Here is a 20,449-nt window from a genome sequence, read left to right on the forward strand (position 1 = left end):
GTTCCTCCAGCTGTTTCTTTTTAGTAACACTTTTCCAGCCTTTTGTTGCCCCGTCTCAACTTTTTTGAGACGTGTTGTGGCCATCAAATTCAAAATTACCTTATGTTTTTTCTTAAAATCATACATTTCCTTAATTTAAACATTTGGTATGTTTTCTATGTTCTATTTTGAATAACATATGGGTTTATGAAATTTGCAAATCATTGCATTCTGTTTTTATTTACATTTTACACAGTGTCCCAACTTTTTTGGAATTGGGGTTGTAGAATGAATTGCATTTTATGGTGTTTTTTTTTTTTTTTTAAATCAACTGACAGGTATAACAATGTCTGCTTAGAATGCACAGGTTGGTTCTAGCATGTTTGTATTTGGGTTCAATGTCAACCAACTGATATGTGATTTTCAGGAGATGAGCAGTCTGGGTTACATTTTAAACTTTTAAGGGGGGCTTTCCTAAAATGGTGTTATAGTACCTGCTATGGACACCCTAAACACCACAAAGTGATCTTGTATAGCCAAATGAAAACTACGTTTACATTGTATTATGAAGACATAAAATGTTTGTATAATGGTATTTAGCACATATTTTGGGCTATCATGCATTTTTTCCATACCAGTCATGAAATATTACATATATCTGGGGAATGTAATCCTTCTTTTTTTGTTTTTTTTTGTTTTTTTTTTTTAATAGTGCAGGGTGACTGAAAAATGGCAAATATATGCTGATACATATTTTATAGTATAAGGGCAAAATGTTAACATATATCACAGGGATGGTCATGTAGCAATGTTTAAGAAAATCCAAAAAGGTTTCCAGACATTCCAGAATTCATTTCAGTTATCATGTAGTCGAAATATTTACTTTTTTAGTGAACCAAGTTGGAGACTTGGGACAACCACATATTTGTTTAGGAAGATACTAGTGTGGACCATAGCAGAAATGTATTTCCAGTCTAAATGTATGTAACTGTAAACAACCTGCATTCCATAACATCATCAGAAACAAAAATTAGGTTGTGGGTTACTATTAATTCAAAGGAGGCTGAATGAGCATTGTTCCAGTAAGTGTGTAAAATGTATTAAAGTGCTTGGAATAGCCTTACATTTTAAACACAGCTGAGATGTCCCCAGGAATATCCTGTGAAGTCTGATTGGCATAAGGTTAATTCTCTGAAGAACTTTGCTTCTTAGATGTTGAGGGAGGTGTAGAGAGTACGTGTCCCTCTCAAAGAAGGTTAAATAGAATGGAAAATTGCTACAACGGCTTCTGAAAAGGTATACAATTTTCTTGTAAAATGGGCTAATCAATCAGTGTAACGACATTGTTTCCCTTTCCATGGTTGTTTTACTTCCATAGGAGTCCTTTGTGTCACCATGAGGAAAAAATGGTACAACATGGCTGTTTACTCACCTCTCTATAGGTGATACACAACAAGACATCTGTTGTTCCTGGGTATCGGTTTGGAGAAGTCATTCAACAAAACAATAGAGTAAAAATGGAATAAACATTTGTAGGAACATTTAAGAAAATTATAGAATTCAGTAAATTCACTTGACTATGCACAGAAACTCAATTATGCTTATCGTAAGGCATTATAGGAGGAAAACTGTGCTGTCACGTTGACAGTCGCAGCCTTCATTTACCATGTTAAGCAACTTAGTTTTTACCTGTTCATACAGCAGGGTATATTTAATTGGAGCAATTTAGAGCAAGTACCTTGCTCAAGAGTACTACAGCAGGAGGGGGATTTGAACCTGAGTCCTTTAAGTTCTTAAAGAAATGATGGTGCATGTGAAATGTTTTATTTGTCCTTTTTATAGAAGTGTTTGCTGGTGAGGCATGGCAGTGCCTGCACTGGGAATGGGGGAGGTCATGAGAACAGAGTTTTTCCTGGCAAGGCTGCACTAACTCTGGTCTCCTGTTGTTGGGCAGAGTTTAAATGAAGAGTGATGAGAATACTGTCCCTTCTCCCTTTGTACAGCTGTAACCATGTGCGCATGGCCATGTCCACACATGCCACAATCATATGAACACCTTTAATTACAAGAATATCTTTATGCCCGTGTCAGTAAAGCCTAATAAATCTCAGTAAGATGATAATCGGACATCAGATGATCATGACTGAGATTGATCATCAGACATTTTGTTGAGGTTGATTGGTGACTCCAAATTGTGCCTAGTGTGTGAATATGTGTGTGTGGCTATCCTGCAGTGGACTGGTATAGAGTCCAAGGTGCATGGTAGTTAGCCTAGTGCCATTTACTTCTGGGACAAGCTCCAGACAACCACGACCCACACTTGGATAAGTGGTTAATAATAAGCGAATGAGGCACAAAACCATTTGTTGTCACTGAATGTCAAGTCAAGGTCATGGTGACATGTCTCCCTCACTGTGTCATAAGGAGAAGGAGCAATGGTAGTTAGAATGTAATGCACAGATTGTATCTCTGGAATTGTCTGGCCATATGAACAATTTTTCCACTTTAACTTCACTTTTCTTCTACAAGAAAATACACTATAAAAAGAAAATGCAATATATTTTACAATATAATATATTGGAGTTAGAAGTATTTATTGAAATCAGTATTATATAAACCAAAAATTCTGCAGAAGAAATCTAGAAATCAATGGAAAGAATTCAGTAAATAAATAACGGCAAATTTTGGAATAAGTGAAACAAGCATGGAAAATTTTTCATCCTCACAACATTAATTCTCCCAAATAATTTAAGGATCAAAGGGCCCTTGATGCATGATTTCTTTAACATTTTTAATATGCAGCAAATGGTTGTCATTTATCAGGTGAGAACAAAGGGGACAAGAATTCTGAAGAACCTAAACTCAGAGTCTGCTAGTTGAAGGAGATAATGTCCTTTAGAATGAAGAGGCCTATTAAATTCCATTGCCAAAAAGAATTTTGGTGAATTGTTATGCTTTCTTTGGAGGATATAAAATCAAGAGTACTGTAACAAGATATATTCTGGTAAAATATTATACTGCTTGTATTTGGTGAAACAAATCATTCGCATAATGGACAATGGTGTTCCTCTTAATATCTGTACCAACCCCTCTAAAATTTTATCTACTTTTAGTACAGATGATGAGTTTGGGAAACACAGATGTGCCCTTGTCATGCTGTTACAGGGTACCTATCATCTTGGTTGGAAACAAATCAGATCTGTGTTCATCAAGCTCCATGGAGTCCATCCTGCCCATCATGAATCAATTCTCTGAGATTGAGACCTGTGTGGAAGTAAGAGCTGCATATCTACTTGTAATGTTTCATAGTGCTTTGGAAGGTGTCCCAGTGCTTGCAGTTCTATAGTTTCTTTTTCTTAGTCTGATCAGTGTTCTCCAAACTTTCATTAGTTACAATTCTTGAAGTAAAATGTTTATTCGCTGAATATATCATGAAATTGATGCATTGTTAATTTTTTGTTGATTACCAGGTAAACAGACATTTTAAGAGATGATGTAGAAGAAAATTCGTTCATTAGCCTGATATCCAGTTTAGATTTTAATCATATCTGACAAGTCTTCTAAGCTATGTAAGCATGTGGTTGAGTTGGCCACATGTCATGTTCAAGGCAGAATATGCACATAGATTAAAGGAATTGACAAAAATGTGTCCTCTGTGTATCAGTCTAGGAAATTCCTATACTCCCTCCCTGAGCTCTTCATCTTTCTCTCGGCGCCAGCTGCAACTCTGTTTTCAGACCAGCTCCTTTATCTCCCTGTAATTGCTAGGAATTGATTGCCATTAACCCTTCCTGCTCCATGCCATTGCTCAAAATGCTATCATCTTAAATTTTAGAGCAAACAAACACTGTAGCTACTGAATTTAATTATTTTGAGGAAAATTTCTATTAAACTTATTATGTAGAAAGATGATGGGTTGGAAAGCTCAGATATGGTGGAACATGTACAGCGAGTTGTAGACTTCAAACAGTTCCTTTAAGTAATGCAACCTACAGCATGGTTTCAAGCATTACTGGCAGTTGTACAAGTAACAGGTCTTTTTTTCTCTCAAGTGCTCTGCTAAGAACTTGAAGAACATCTCTGAGTTGTTTTACTATGCCCAGAAGGCTGTGCTTCATCCAACTGCTCCACTCTACGACCCTGAAGAAAAACAGGTTAGCAGAAAGTTAAGAACTCTTGCAGCAAATGGCATGGTTAATAGGCCAGAAAAGGTGGTGGACACAGCTATATTAGATAGTGTTCAGATCCCCCTTTATCCGACAGTTGGAATCTCTTCATTTGCCTATAAATACTGCTATTTAACCTCTCTGTTCAGCTCAGGCCCATGTGTGTTCGAGCCTTGAGCCGAATTTTCCACATATCTGACCGAGATAATGATGGGATATTAAGTGATGATGAGCTCAACTTTTTTCAGGTAAGAATAATGTGGCCACCATGTGGCTCTTCAGCCTGTGTTCATAATAGAGCAGGTTTTTCATTTTTTATATTTTCTATTAAATGTTAATGTGAATTCAAAGAAAGTAATAAATTCGAACAGTATAGTGTCAGAAATTTAACGTAACAATGTTTTGAGTGCTACAGGTGACATGAGTTTAAAATAAACTAGATCTTGAAAAATCCAGCACCAATGAATACATCTAAAAACCGAATATCCAGATCATTTCTCAGCATGATGGAGCAATAAGGATATATACCACTTAATAGAACAACACTGCCTGTCTCAATGTTAACTCTGAGTATTTTACCAGATTTTAACCAAAAGCCTCTGTGTTTCCTATTTTCTTCCTCATACCGAAATGTTTAGAATTTGCACCTGTGTTCATTTGCATGGGCAGAGAACAGATATTACTGTGGTGACACTCAAGTTTAAGCCTAAAACCAAATTCACTGCCAGCTAGATCATTAACCTAGGTAACACAGTGACTGTCAAATCTGAGAAAATTGCAGACCCCAAACAATTCAATTTGGCAGCCTTGGAGCAAATACGTAAGCAGAAATGCCAAAATGTAAAGGTTAAAAGCTTATGCAGACATACCTAGAAACGTGTAGACAACGTGGACAAGTGAGAATTGTAATTCCTGCCATACTCTTCAGTGTTGACTTAGGTGTCAGGATGATAATTTTTATAAATAAGAAATTGAAATCTTTAGGGGGTTTAATTTAGTGGAGTCAGATTTTCTGTTATAACAAAATGAAACAATTCAGAAAATTTCAGAAAGGATACTTTCAGAATACTTTCTGAATCACTCCGGAGGTATTCTAAAATGAAAAGAGCCCTGGCATCTATTGTTAAGTATCTGGCTTTCAAAAAATTGTACCCCGAGGAAAGTAATCTTTATTAAGAGATATATTAGTATGCTGTTTCCTGTTGCCTTCCCTCAGAAATCATGCTTTGGGAATCCACTAGCACCACAGGCCCTGGAAGATGTCAAGACAGTGGTGTGGAAGAACACAAGTGATGGTGTACAGGAAAATGGACTGACACTGAATGGTAAAATAGAACACACTGTTTACTGTTCTTAGCTGTGCACTAAAGCAAAGGCATTGAACCCCTATATGGTTTAATACTGAAATGTATTTGTATATGGAAGCCAGTTGGTAGCATGTTTAATATTAAATATGAGCAAAATAAACTTAATTTAAAATGAATGATCTTATCAGTAGTTTGCTGAGACAGCTGTATAAGTAGAAACAGGTGTTGTGAAATATTCTCAGGCTGTACAGTCCTCACCATTGTTTGATTCTCATTTCTTTGAATTAAGTGTTTCCTTTGTGTCCTAACCCACAGCTTCACTTGTACACATAGTGCGCTGGTAACGTGTATTTTTCTGTTACAGTCAAGCCCTTTGGGGGCCCCAAGAACATTCTACTTGCGCCCCCCTGGCAATCAGTGCTGCAGTGAATACTTTTTTTTATTAATATATTTTGATCAATAAAATATTTTAATTAACAATAGAATAAATACAACATAGAAATAAATACTGAATAAATATAATAAAAATCCTCTGAACATCTGAACACTAAATACTAAATTTGAATAACAAAAATTGAAACTTGAAAAAATTTAGAAATATTTCTATTTTCAAAATGTACAAAAAATTTATGCAGTAAATAGTGGGAAAACTTTGCAGGGGGCCTGAGTACATGTCACTTGCTAACGTCACCTGCCTTGTAAATAGCCTTTATTATCCCCAAAATTAAAAGAGACAGAACCGAAGGTGTTTTTTTCTTGTTTGTGCTGTTTGCAGGGGGGTTGGCTTCAGAGAAAGTCACATGGCATATAATCATTAATATCTGAAAAAGTAAAAGAAATGGAACTGTGGTTTTAATGGCACAAATGTTGCACTAAAGAAAGAGCCCGAATTTGAGTTTCCATGCCATTGTAGGGGAGCTGAGCAACATCACGTGGCATGTAAACAATATCCAAAACCAAAGGAGACAGAACTGCAGTTTAAACGGCATAAACGAAGCCCAAACGAATGATCCCAAATTTCAGTGTCTACGGCATTGTGGGGGGAGGCTAAGTGATGTCACAACCTGTAAACAATAATAGCTAATATCTCAAAAACAATAATGGATCAAAACAGCATAAACATAACACTGAAACATGGTATTTTTTTTCATTTGTGCTATTTGTGGGGGGGCAGCTTTGCAGAGCTATATCCCTAATATCTTGAATTTGTTATTGCATATCTGCTGAGACTTTCTTACCCCATTGCAGACCTATGATGGGTTTTAATGAGCTTCAAATGCTTCTCTCTGCAGAGGCCACTTTTACAGGCAGAATGCAAGCAGTTAGAAGTGCAGTGCAGAGATTTCGGTAGTGAAGAGGTTTCAGTTTTTTTGATGAAACCTCTTTACTGCATTACTTATGGGCTCATCAGGATCTTCACAGATAGAATGCCTTTGAGTGAACCTGAGCCTTTTCTCCTGAAATACAGCCCCCACATTTATCTCCTCACACACACTTTTAGCTGAGCACTGTGCAGTAGTAAAGCTTGTGTCCCTATAGTTTAGTACAGATGACTTTGTTTTCATGAGGAAAGCCACGTAAAGTTGTATTTTGGGAGACTACAAGACCTTGTTCACATTGATCACCCTGTGAACATCAGGACTACAGTCCAAGATGAGCTAATAGTATTTTGATGTTTTAATATCTGGTACCGTGGGGTTCAGTATTTTTTAAACTGAAACCAATTGCCTCATGCCCAATGAAGTAGCTGGAATTAATGAATTGCCCATCTTGAGCTCTGTCAGTGTGTTGCTTCATCACTGGATCGAATGTTGCAAGACGATCAAGTTGCTTTAGGAAATTGCCGTTGTCTGGTTGATAAACAGTGAATGGAGAGCCCATCAGAGCAAAGTTCCTCTCATCTAATGACTGGATAATTGCAAACCATGTGATGACGTCTTGCCAGTGCCATTTTTCTGCTTCAGTAAGGGACTGCTAAAAGTTTCTGGCGTGTGGGCTATGATGAATGACAAGTAAATTACAGTTGCACATGTGAACAGAAGCACAGTAATGTATTGTAATTGGTGCTAGTTTACCATCACCTGTTTCCTGTTGGTTTCCTGTCTCAAGTTTACTTTTTTCCCCACACATTTCTGAAGTGTCTCCATTTTAATCTCATGAACGGTAATTCAGCAAAATGGGGCCAAAAAGGTAGAAGAGTTTGTGGGAAAAAAAATGAAAACCAAGAAGGTAAGAGTGCTAGAAAAGCACATATGATAGAAGTGAAAATGAAGGTGGTAAAAAGAATTGAAAGAAGTGAGCATCTTAAGGAGGTTGATCTGGCTATGCATATATCCCCGTTTACTGTTTGGTGAGTACAGTGACAGTTTATTACAGAAAATTACATAGTTTTTTTTATTTGAAATTTGAACTTTTTGTTTGTTTTTGAATGTTTTTTTGCTGTCTATTGGATATAAAGAAAAAGTTTGTTTCTGAAACATACTGTCTAGAAAGTGTTCAGATGGGTTGGTAGCACATTATTATTTTTCCTATTTTAAAAAATGGGAAATAATGGGCTTTCAGTATCTGACATTTCAGGAACGGATCAATTTTGGAAATTAAGGGATTTCTGTGTTTTTAAAACAGTGAGGAAAATGCAGGAAAAAATACAGCTGTCATTGTTTAATGAACATGTGTGAGGTTGCTGTCCTGCACAGACACAGGATTCTGTTTTTTCATTTCAGAAATGACCACTGTGATTTTATGATGGATCACAGAAATATTTGGCATTAATGACTTCTCTTTCCTCTGTCCCAGGCTTTCTCTTTCTCAACACACTTTTCATCCAGAGGGGTCGGCATGAGACAACATGGACCATCTTGAGGAAGTTTGGCTATGATGACACACTGGAGCTGGTAGATGACTACCTGTACCCTCAGTATGTCTGCTCTGTATGATTATGAAATATGAAATATACATTTTGTTTTGGTAGTGAAGTGCTTTTCCTGGTTGGTTTTTTTTCAGTTCTTTAAAAATCACAAAAAATTCTAATTTCTGATTATCATTTGGTTCCTTTGCAACTTATTGCAACGTCTTAAAGGATTTAAACAGCTTTTACATTCTTGAATGGAAGTGTTGATACAATAAAGGACAAAGCAAGAAAGGACACTGACCATCTATATATAGTCTGCCAGTTAAATGTGTACTTTATATATAGTGCATTCAGATCCTTTACTTTTTTCAATTTTTTTTTTCTTTGCAGTCTTTGCTGAAACCATTTAAATTCATTTTTTCCCTCATTAATCTACACTGAATACCTCATAATGGCAAAGAGGATTTTAGATATTTTTGTACAGTTATTAAAATCATCAGCACACAGCTACCAGCAGTACAGGACACCTACACCACACGCTGCCTCAGAAAGACAATGCGAGATCATATGAGAGATCATAGTCACCCTGCACGGGCACTTTTCTCTTCCCTGCCATCTGCAAAACGGTTTGGGTCTATTTGCCCCGCACAGCTAGGTACAGGAACAGCTTTTACCCCACTGCTGTAAGAGTATACAACACTAACCAGTGTGCTACCTTTAGTAACTAGAATTGGACTGCTCCACCCAGGCATATTGGTAAATTACACTGCCACTTTAAGGCATTCTCATTCTCTTGTTCTGAGTTCTCTGACTGTCAACTGGCATAATTGTTACTCCTGTTACCATTATTTATTTCTATTGCTGTTGCACTACTCACTGTCATTGTCATTGTTTTGTTTGTGCAGTATTTCTATTGTCTTTGTCCATAGTCTGTGGATTAGCATTCGAGAAGATTTTCATGATACATGTACATGGTACTTGTATCTGTGACAATAAACTTGAAACTTAAACTTAAAAATAAAAACAAATATCACATTGACGTAAGTATTCAAACTCTTTGCTTTGGCACTTGAAATTTAGCTTAGGTGCATCCCATTGCTGTTGATAATCTTTTAGATGTTTCTACACCTTGTTTGGAGTCCACCTGTGGTAAATTAAATTGATTAGACATGATTTGGAAACACACACATCTGTCTATCTAAGGTCCCACAGTTGACAATGTGTGTCAGAGCAAAAGCCAAGACATCAGGTTAAAGGAATTGCCTGCAGAGCTTAAAGGCAGGATTGTGTCAAGGGTCATGTATGGTAAAGGCTACAAGGAATTTCTGCAGCATTGAAGGTTCCGAAGCGCACAAGGGCCTCTATAATGTTTAAATGGCAGAAATTTGGAATAACTTCGACTCTTCCTAGAACTGGTCACTCGCCCAAGTGAGCATTTGGGGAGAAGGGCTTTGGAAAGAGAGGTGACCAAGAACCCAGTGGTCACTCTGGCTGAGTTCCAGAGATCCTGTGTGGAAATGGAGAAATGTCCAATACATCCATCATTGTAACACTCCACTGATCTGGGTTTTGTGGCAGAGTGGCTAGATGGAAGCTTCTGCTTAGTAAAAGACACATGAAAGCCTGCTTGGAGTTTGTAAAAAGGCAACTGAAATATTCACAGACTGTGAGAAACAAGATTCTCTGGTCTGATGAAACCAACATTGAACAGTTCGGCCTCAATTGCAAGGGTCATGTCTGGAGCAAACCAGGCACTGCTCATCACCTGTGCAATATCATCCCACGGTGAAGCATGGCAGTGGTAGCATCATGCTGCGGGGTTGTTTTTCAGTGGCAGGGAGTGGGACACTAGTCAGGGTCAAGGGAAAGCTGAATGGAGCGAAGTAATGAAAACCTGCTTCAGAGCACTCTGGATCTCAGACTGGGCTGAAGTTTCACCTTCCAACAGGGCAATAACCCTAAGCTCAAAGCAAAGATAACAGAGTGGCCTAGGGACAACCCTGTGAATGCCCTTGAGTGGCCCAACCAGAGCCTGGACTTGAACGCAGTCAAACATCTCTGGAGACGTCTGAAAATAGCTGTCCACCAGTGGTCCCCATCCAGTCTGAAAGAGCTTCAGAGGGTATACAGAGAATGGGGAAAATCAAATCTAAGTGCTCAAAGCAATGTTGTGTCATACCAAAGAAGACTTGAGGCTGTAGTTGCTGCCAAAGGTGTTTCAACTAACTAAGTAAAGGATCTGAATACTTATGTCAATGTAATATTTAACTATTTAAATTTCTAAAATCCTGTTTTCACTCTGTTGTTATGTGGTGTTGAGTGTACATTGATTAGGGTCAAAATGAATTTAAATGATTAAAGGCTGCAGCATAAAAAAATGTGTAAAATCTGAAGTGGTCTGAATACTTTCTGAATGCATTGTATTTACAATTTACACATCTTTCATGACTTACAGTTTTTCTCAAGATTATGAAAAAGTTACATGAATCATCTGCTTCTTTTCACTCCATCTGTTTTTCAGTGTTCTTATTTGCATGATATAATTATGATTATGTGCTGTATGTCTTTAATATGTTTATCTGATTCATAACAATCATATAATTTTTAATTAGGCTTCGTGTTCCAGTGGACTGCACCACAGAACTCAACCATCTTGGCCATCAGTTCCTTCAGATGCTGTTTGAAAAGTATGATGAGGTGAGTGCTGTGGGGGGCATGGAGTGTTCTCTTAGTGTATCTTATTTCCGTTTGGTAGGAGTAAAAAATATTTTCCAAGTCACTGCTGGTATTTGGTAGGTATAAAAGTCTTTCCATTTATATCTGTTCATTTAGCAGATGCTGTTTTCCAAAACAATGTGCAGATCAGACTAAAAACAAGTGTATTTGACAACAGGTAAAGAACATTAGATGCAGGCACGGGATTATCAAAGCACGGATGGTTTATCTGATTGAAATATTTCTTGGAAAATGTTACATGTATGGATGCTTATAGAATTGATAGGAAATACAAAGGTGACTGTGACGGTGGGTGAGATGTGATTTTGTGGAACAGTTAGAAGATCAGAAGAGGTCTGAAATAGAAGCATTTTGAAACCCTTCTTAAGAAGCTGAGTGGTACTTAGCAGTGCTGAAAGCAAACATGAACTAATTCTACCACATTGGAGCCAAAAATCTGAACGTGAATGCTTTTGATTTTGGACTGCTTGTGAATGAAACTTCCAAGTGGCTAGAAGTTGTGGATTTTGGCACTCCTGCTCTGGTATAGAAAGTAATAGGTCTTTCAGTTGCAGATCCTTTGACCATCTTGTTGGCCATAACCAGTCTTGACCACGATACATGAGCTACAGAGAGAGGCAAGGAGAGGAGATACATTCGTAGGCAGGTCAAGCAAACTTGTGGAGTGCCATTTGCTATCACCTTACTCCCATTTTCTTGTTTCTTGCAATAGGATAAGGATCAAGCCCTTTCCCCTGCTGAGTTGAAGAATCTCTTCAGTGTGTTTCCGTATATGCCATGGGGCACAGATGTGTATGCTTCTGTCTCGACTAACAAGGAGGGTTTCCTATCCTTACATGGCTTCATCTGTCAGTGGACGTGAGTATAAATTCATTAGTGGGAACCTTGCTGTTTTCATTTTTAAATTCTCATTTCTATGTGTGATCATTGTTTTTGAATTGTGAAAATACCACATTTTTAATATGCATCATGATTTTTTGTTAATTTGTTTATTCGTTACTCAAAAATCAATGACAAGGATGACTGTATAATCGTACAACAGGGAGAGTAGTCTTGCAATTAAAACTGTGATTATGTAATTATGCATTTAGTTTGTAGTCATTTCTGCTTTATCAACATTTTAAAGCCTGTTGCTCACCACAGAAATTTAACACAAATTAAACATGCTCAAGACATTTCTCTCACAGCTGTTTTTTTTAAATGTGATTTTATTGTAAGATACGTTGTTTTGGAGTAAGACACTGACTGATAGAGAAAACATGTAGTAACTAATCCATTTTATGCAAGAGTCCCCAGTGCTCCCAGCCACCCCCAGCATAAATAAACCGACAACTTAAAAGTAAAAAATTATGACGGGGAAAAATAGGAAAAAATTTGACAATGAAACAAGAACGTATAGGAGATTGTTCGGAGGGAATTCCAATGCTTGACTGTCTCCAGGATCTGAACAGAACTGCATTTTCAGCATATGAAAACAGACATTGCCAAATACTAAAAAAATTCTGCAGAGTCGTCCACTTTGGGTGTCCAGTCTTTTCAGAAATACAGTGCATTCAGGGAGTATTCAGACCCTTCACTTTGTTCACATTTTTTAAATGTTACAGCCTTATGCGAAAACCATTTAAATTCATTTTTCCCCTCATCAATCTACACTCAGTTGTTCATAATGACAAAGTGAAAAGAGGATTTTCTAAATTTTTGCAAAGTTATTAAAAATTAAAAAAAAAAACCTGAAATATCACATTGTCATAAGTATTCAAACCCTTTGCTTTAACACTTGAAATTTAGCTCAGGTGCATCCCATTCTTATTGATCATGTTTGAGATGTTTTGACACCTTGTCTGGAGTCCACCTGTGGTAAATTCAATGGATTGGACATGATTTGGAACCACAAGCATAAAATACAGCATGTGCAAAAGTTTGGGAACCCTGTCAGTGCCTAATAGCACTCTCTTTGGTAGATTTCACAGCCTCCAAACATTTCTTATAGGCATATAACAGTTTTTCTGCTCTTGGTTTAGGAATTTTTCCTTACATGCAAATACTATTATGACAAACAAACATCTCATATGCTGAACTTAACTTTTCATAGCATTGTATTCTAGTTTATTAAGTTGTCTGGTAATGTTTCTACTGTTGAAATTCTCATGTTCCCTGATATGAGTATTCTTCCACAGATTGACTGCATACCTAGATATCCATCGCTGTCTGGAGTTCCTTGGTTACTTTGGCTACCCTGTTCTTACCGAGCAAGAGTCCCAAACTTCAGCTATAACGGGTAAATCTAAGGGGGGGTGCAGCTGATAGCATAGTGGTTAGAGCTGCTGCCTTTGGACCCTTTGATTTGAATCTCACCTCTGGCTGTAGTACTCTTGAGCAAAGAACTTATTCTAAATTGCTATGGTAAAATTACCCAGAATCAGAATGAGTTTTATGGGCCATGTATGCTGATGCACACAAGAAATTTGCTGTGGTTCTAGGTGCCTCCAGTATTTACAGACAAACAAACAAACAGGTGGCACAGAATTACAGAATAAATAACATATTTAGAGTATACAGACACGACAGTCTAAATAAGTAGTATAAATACTAAAAAGGCAAATAATTTAATTACAAAATGGGTAAGTAGTTGTAGGTAGATTAACATTGTAAGTTGCTTTGGAGACAAGCGTCAGCTAAATGAAAAGATGTAAACATAAGGGAAATTATCTCAGCCAGCCCTTAAACATTGGGCATTCTTTTACAAACTAGTGGAGCTAGTGGGAGATGCTCTTTCATGGTTTAACTGATGGTGAACTGATGCTTTTAACATTTTGGATATGTATATTGCTTTAGGGAAAACTGTCTTCTAAATTAATAAATGTAAGTGTAACTGGGGCAGTAACTAAGGTTTTGTGGTTGGCTGATTGTAATTTTGCAATTGTTTTGTACAAGTGTGATGTGTTTGCACGATATATAGCAGTACCACTGTGAATGCTGCTTTTTGTTGCAGCTAATGTCTTATTACTATATTATGTTCTGTAGCTTCTGATAGAGTGAATTGGAACATTCAAAACATGTTTAATTTGAAGTTCAAACTGAATTTGTGTCTTAAATTGCTATTAGTAGTCCTTTGAGGTTGAGCAGGCCTTTAATATGTAGTAATTTTAAAAAGTAGACAAATGCATTGCCAAAACAGCACAAAAGTTATAACTTCATTATGTTTATGGGTAATTTTGCTTTCCCACAGACTAAATTGTTGTTTTTTTATTTGTGTTTACAGTGACCAGAGAGAAAGCCATAGACCTAGAGAAAGGGCAGACTCAGCGCACTGTGTTCCTCTGCAAAGTGATTGGACCACGTGGCACAGGCAAGACTGCCTTTCTACAGGCCTTTCTGGGCCGTGACTTTTCGGTAAGAAGGCTGCTCTCTGTCAGACCCGAAAGAACTTTTAGTTTAAATCGGATGTCATACCAATGGCCAGGAATTGCTTTCATACACTGGTTTACAACGCTTCAGTAAAAGAATTTGCATTATGGAGAAAATGAAAACCATACTTTGTGTAACTGAGAGGAAAAGTATATTTTAAAGTACAAACTATGTCACATAGTTACGTGAAATGCCTTACATGGACAGAAATTCACAATGAGGAATATTGTTTTTCTTCATGCTGCAGTCTGTGAGCAACTTCAACACTACCTTCTTTCTCATGTTTGTGGCATCAGATACCCTTGTGATTATTTCATTTATTTATTTTTGTCTGTGACATTTTTCCTGAAAAATAACATATCTGTGGTTTTTGTTAATATCTGCAATCATTATTGTAGACAAGGACAAGTGCCATCAAGCAGAAGCTATATTTTTGTGACCACTTGCATTGTTTTGCATCACAGAGGGGTACAGAATATTTTAGTTTTCAATTCTTCTGCACTTATTTTGAAAACAGAACTGAAGCATGGAGACAACCAGATAATGCTACACATACTGAACTGGATTCATATATTATTAAGGACATTTAGGTGTTTTTTATTAATTGTAATTGTTACCCAATTTTATGACAAATTTCAAAATTGAATCAGTTTTTTTTTTTTTGGATTTGTTATTTCTGCTTTTGGATTGCTCTGTGTGTAAGCTTTGTCTCTAAATGGAGAAATTGGTAAAGGTTTGTATCTGGTTTTATGTAATTCAAGTTTGTATTTCTGTGTCTTTCATTATTGTGACAGACACAAATGAGTACACCAGGAGCCTTTTCCTACTTTACCATAAACACGGTCCAAGTCAGCAACCAGGAGAAGTATTTAATTGTAAGTATCCTGATGAAAGCTTAAGTGAAAAGCTTCTGGAAGCTGGAAGCTGGGTCTCACCTCTGCACCTTTTGCACTTACTCCCTTCAGCTCTATGAGGTGGATGTTGATACAGAGTTCCTCAAAGCTTCTGATGCTGCTTGTGATGTGGCCTGCCTGATGTATGATGTTAGTGACCCCAAATCCTTCAGCTATTGTGCCAGTATCTACAAGGTGAGTTGATGCAAGTTGTCCTTGGAGACAGCCACAATTTTATGAGCATTGAGTGAAATGTTAATTGCTATAGTGCAGGTAGCAGAGGTTCCCACATATAATTTCACTGGAAAAGAAAAAAAAAATTACAGTAATTTATTAATTGCTGTTCATGACTTAGTGCTGAATAAAACAGAATTTCTGTCATTCACATGAATTAGTTTGCTTGGAGTCTTTAGTGGATTCCTGTGCTTCTTCTGAAAGACTATTGTGTTTGATGACAGGAAGCAGAATCCAAGGAAGTTAGGTTTTCTATGAGATGTACGTTGCTTTGGAGAAAAATGTCTGCTAAATGAATAAATGTAAATTTAGATTTGGCATAGGCATGTAATCTGGCTGTCATCTTCGGAGATCAGTGCATTTCTCTAAAATTGTAGTGAATTATGCACATGATATTATACACACGATAGCCAAAAGAATATTGTACTGTACACACTACCAAAGGATTAACATGAGGGACACATGTCCCCCCAGTTTCCAGACCACAATAGTGTGCATACCTCTGTTGAGTACCTCTGTTAATATTTTTTGCCTGCAAGTTGCTAAGGCACAAATGTGTGTATGGTAATATATTATTGTTTTGCAGCATGTATGTGCTCAAAAATTTTGTGATTAAGTGCTTTTATGCGCATGATTTTCTTATTGGTACAATGATAACAGGAAAAGTGAGCCCAAACTTGAAACAGGAACTGAATACTAAGAGGCGTATAGCACCAAGACAGATTAATACAACAAAAAATTGCAGTTCTGATGCAATATGTTCCTTAGTAGTATGTTAGATGCATGAAAGTCACATTTGCATCAAACATCAAGTTTGCATCGGAGTCATCCCTACCTATGACTCTGTAGGTAGCTGTTTGTCATATTCCCATCAACAGAAAGTCTGTTAAAATTAGGGCCCAGGACACTGCCAGTAAAAGCACTTCATGATATTTGGACATACCCTTTTACTATGAGGTCCTATGACTGCCACCATTTCAGTTAAATTGGGAATTGGCACAACTGACCAACATTTCTTACTCATAGTATTATTTCATGAATGCACAAAGGACAAGAGAGTCAAGGCACTGTGTGAAAGTTCTTGTTTTGTTTTTTCTTATGTGTTGCACTATTCTGCATTTTAAAACACTCCGTAACACCTCACTCCTCATCCCTTCTCCAACATTTTACAGAATATTGTGTAATTTCATTTTAGTCCATGATGTCATGTGTTGCAGAACATACACAACAGACTTTAGCATAAATTAATAAAATAAAAATAACACGGAAATATAAAACATACATGTGTGTGTGTATATATATATATATATATATATATTAATTTTACAATTAATTTCACTGTATTTTTATTTCTGACCACCAAAAAATACACCCTTATTTTTTCATTCATTGTTACAAACTCATTCCTCTCTTTATTAAATTAAACAGTATTAATTTATTCCTTGATATTACCCCATTAAGTGAGTTCTCAATGAAAAGACGATCAAATGAGCATTACTTCTTACAATAAAGTATGATTTGTTTCTGCATTTAAAATGAGCATCATATTTACTTTAAATAACCAAAAAAAAATTGGGTTGCACTTATGCAAACACACACACACACACACACACACAAACTGGCTGAAACTGCTTGGCCCTGAGCGGGGTCGTGACGAATTGGAGCCTAACCCGGCAACACAGGGTGCAAGGCTGAAGGGGAGAGGACACAACCCGAATGGGGTCCCAGTCCGCCAGAAGGCACCCCAAGTAGTACTCAAAACCCAGACCCACCAGAGAGCAGGACCCGGCCAAAACCGCTGCGCCACCCCACCCCGCCTTCTTATGCAGCCAAACAACCTAAAATTTAATTAAAAAAAACTACATAAAAGGAGTTTTTATGTGGGAAAACAACACCAAAATATTTGAGAAGACTTGTAACAGGTATTCTTTCATTCTCTTCAAAGACCAAAGTCCAAAGATGTGTTGTTCAGGTTCACCCATAGTGTGCGTGAGTGACAAAGAGAGTGTGTTCCACTGGTGTATGGATGAGTGACCCAGTGTAAGTAGTGTATCTAGCAGTTTAAGTCACCTTGATTAATAAGGTGTGTGGGCTGATAACACTACACAGAATTCACTGGAAGCCTCTTTGAAGAAAAGTGTTTGCTAAATAAAATAAATGGAAATTTTCTCTCTTACTCGCTCTCTCTCTCGCAGTGCAGTGCACATTCTGTGTCACTCTGCAAAGCATGCGGACACTGCTGCAGGAGGTGTTCTGTAGAGTTGTTAACAGATGTTTGTGTTTCATTTGATCACAGGGTTAATGCTTTATTTATGCCAATGTGAAGATATTCATGTTTTTAATCCTGTTTGTATGATCACCATTTATTTCAAACTTCCACAGCAGTAACGAAGGTGACCAAAAGGTCCATCTTATCCCTCACTGGTCACTGCATCTGTTAACTGCACTGATCAAAGCACCTTGAGTCCGCTCTCACAAGCACCTTGAGACTTGTCACTCCTGCTCCGGGAAAGATGGTGTCTCTTAATGATTAATGTAACTGAGTTAATAGTGACATGTTCCTAATTTATTTATATAAGGACTCAGAAAAGGTGTAGGTTTGAATCCTACCTCTTGCTGTGGTAATTTTAATCAAGGCACTTAACAATGAATTGATACAGTTAAACCCAAGCATGACCCAGAAAATGTACCAAAGTTCAGCATTAGCAAACATAGTCCAAAAGTGATACGGTTGTAAAAGTGCGCCATTGTTGATGTTAACTACGGTGTATTGTCTGACTATGTTTTTTTTGTAGTCTAACACAGGTATCAAAGTAAAACTGTTCATCCTATCACACACCTTAGAGGCCTTAATAAACTTATGCAATGCCTTTGTTTAGAGCAGCTTGGAGCATTAAGGTTATATGCTAACTCCATTCCAATGTTAAGTAACTTTTTATTAGCTTATCTGGTAAAGGGTACTACAGTAGGAGTGGGGATTCTAAACAGGTGCCTTTAGTTAACACAGATGGCCGTTGTTGCAGTGTTACTGGCTATCTTAGCATGCAAGATGGAAAATAACGTGTGACAGTTTTAAAAAGTAAACAATCCTCTCCACCTTGCTTCCTGTCTAGCAACATTATATGGACTCCAGCATTCCCTGTGTTGTGGTGGCTTCCAAGTCAGACCTCCCTGAGGAGAAACAGCAGCATGGAATCTCTCCTGCTGATTTCTGCTATAAGCATCGCCTACCTGCCCCCCTGCCCTTTTCCTGTATCAGCTTGGATACAAGAAGCACAGCCATCTACTCCAGGCTAGCATGGGCAGCCATGCTCCCGTATAACCTTTTTCTTTTTTATTTAGTTTTCATAAGTGCAATTGTTAAAAGATGGTGCATCAGTTACGTTGATCAGTACATGCTAATTTATAATCATGCTGAAACTGCTTCTTTACATTAGTGTTACTTTAATGAATTTATATGGGTACCTGCCATGAAAGCTATTTAGGTGTTTTTATCACCTTGACTAGGAATTTTAGGTATATATTACAAGATAAATTTTCATGAGAAAGTTATTTTGTGTGTCAAAGAAAGTGATTAAAAATTAACTTCATCAGACATGAAAATCATCTTCCTATAGTACAATATATTTCTCATCTGTTCCTGTTTTTCTGTGTTTCAACAGACATCTTAACAATTCTGACATGACGACCACCTCCTTCTGGTTAAGAGTGACACTAGGAGCAGCTGTTTTGTCAGTTCTGGGCTTCACCATCTATCGAGCTTTCATCAAACAGAAATAGAACTCTAGTGAAAGCCCACCCCTCCTCCAAAAACTTGTCTACACCTCTACACCTCTTGTCAGGCTTCAGTCAGGGGGTTTGGACATGGAAAACCACAAAAAGGGGATATTTTCACCAGTGTGCAAGACCCATCATAGTGAACGTCTGATATTTGAGCTCTGCAAACAACATTTACATAATATTGTTAGTCAACATGTCTTCTTCAGAAATTTCTTGAGTATGACTTTAAGGATCCATTAAGTTTCTCTTAATTGAATGTAGCTTTTGATGCCTAGCTTATTACTCCAGGCATGTTCTAGACAAGAAACGTTGGATATTCATTTCCTACATTTTTGTAAGATTATTGCAAACATGAAAGTCACTAGACATTGACATCTGTAGAACTTTTGTGGATATAAAGGCCATTAAATTCATGGAAAAGAACTGTAAAAAATGCAAAGCATACAGCATATAAAATATACATAGTCTCATGGGACAGCTGCTAGCATAGTGGTTAGAGCTATTGCTTTTGGACCTAAAGGTTGCAGGTTTGAATCTAACTTCTGGCTGTAGTACATTTAAGGAAGGTACTCACCCTAAATTGTTACGGTAAAATTACCCGACTGTATAAAGTGTGAGTTGCTTTAGAAAAAAGCATCAGCTAAATGAATGAATGTATCATTTTTAAGTTTTAAGACTTGCCACCTGATGGCAGTGCATCACACACAAACCTGTCTTAGACCTTACTGAGTTTTTTTACATATAATTTTTATATCAGTAGCTAAATTCCATTTTTTAGGAAATTTTCGATAAGATTACCATGTCTAGAAGCCTTTGACATTTTCACTAAAAAGATGGAATACTGTTTATTTTTTCAGCAACAGTAACCTGTTGTCTTCTGTGTAAAGTTTAGCTTTTTTAAAGAATAAATGTTTTTATTGTAAGATAGGCTTATTTTATCATCTTGACTAGTTGAAATATTTCAGCTATGATCAAATAAACCATAGCAGAGTAGTTGTACATTATGATAATGCTGACTGTGTTTATACACTGGCTCTTTGTGAACATTCAAGTTACACATTTTCAACGACATTAGCGTTTTCCAAGTTATTTTTT

General features: G+C 37.1%; 1 protein-coding gene across 2 annotated transcripts in view; it reads left to right on the plus strand.

Annotated features, from left to right (window-relative positions):
• rhot2 (ras homolog family member T2) overlaps positions 1-19,841 on the plus strand; it is a 37,190-nt gene extending 17,349 nt beyond the window's left edge. For both annotated transcript variants that reach the window (XM_029252083.1, XM_018749748.2), the window contains 13 exons: positions 3,145-3,253; positions 4,032-4,133; positions 4,295-4,393; positions 5,362-5,470; positions 8,249-8,369; positions 10,916-11,000; positions 11,752-11,897; positions 13,217-13,317; positions 14,302-14,432; positions 15,242-15,322; positions 15,413-15,535; positions 18,688-18,890; positions 19,237-19,841. In XM_029252083.1, coding sequence (XP_029107916.1) covers positions 3,145-3,253; positions 4,032-4,133; positions 4,295-4,393; positions 5,362-5,470; positions 8,249-8,369; positions 10,916-11,000; positions 11,752-11,897; positions 13,217-13,317; positions 14,302-14,432; positions 15,242-15,322; positions 15,413-15,535; positions 18,688-18,890; positions 19,237-19,354 — 1,528 coding nt within the window. In that variant the 3' untranslated portion in view covers positions 19,355-19,841. The remainder of the gene's footprint in view (positions 1-3,144; positions 3,254-4,031; positions 4,134-4,294; positions 4,394-5,361; positions 5,471-8,248; positions 8,370-10,915; positions 11,001-11,751; positions 11,898-13,216; positions 13,318-14,301; positions 14,433-15,241; positions 15,323-15,412; positions 15,536-18,687; positions 18,891-19,236) is intronic.
• Positions 19,842-20,449: the final 608 nt, after the last annotated feature.

Source organism: Scleropages formosus, chromosome 5 (genome assembly GCF_900964775.1).
Source record: "Scleropages formosus chromosome 5, fSclFor1.1, whole genome shotgun sequence".
NCBI lineage: Eukaryota > Metazoa > Chordata > Actinopteri > Osteoglossiformes > Osteoglossidae > Scleropages > Scleropages formosus.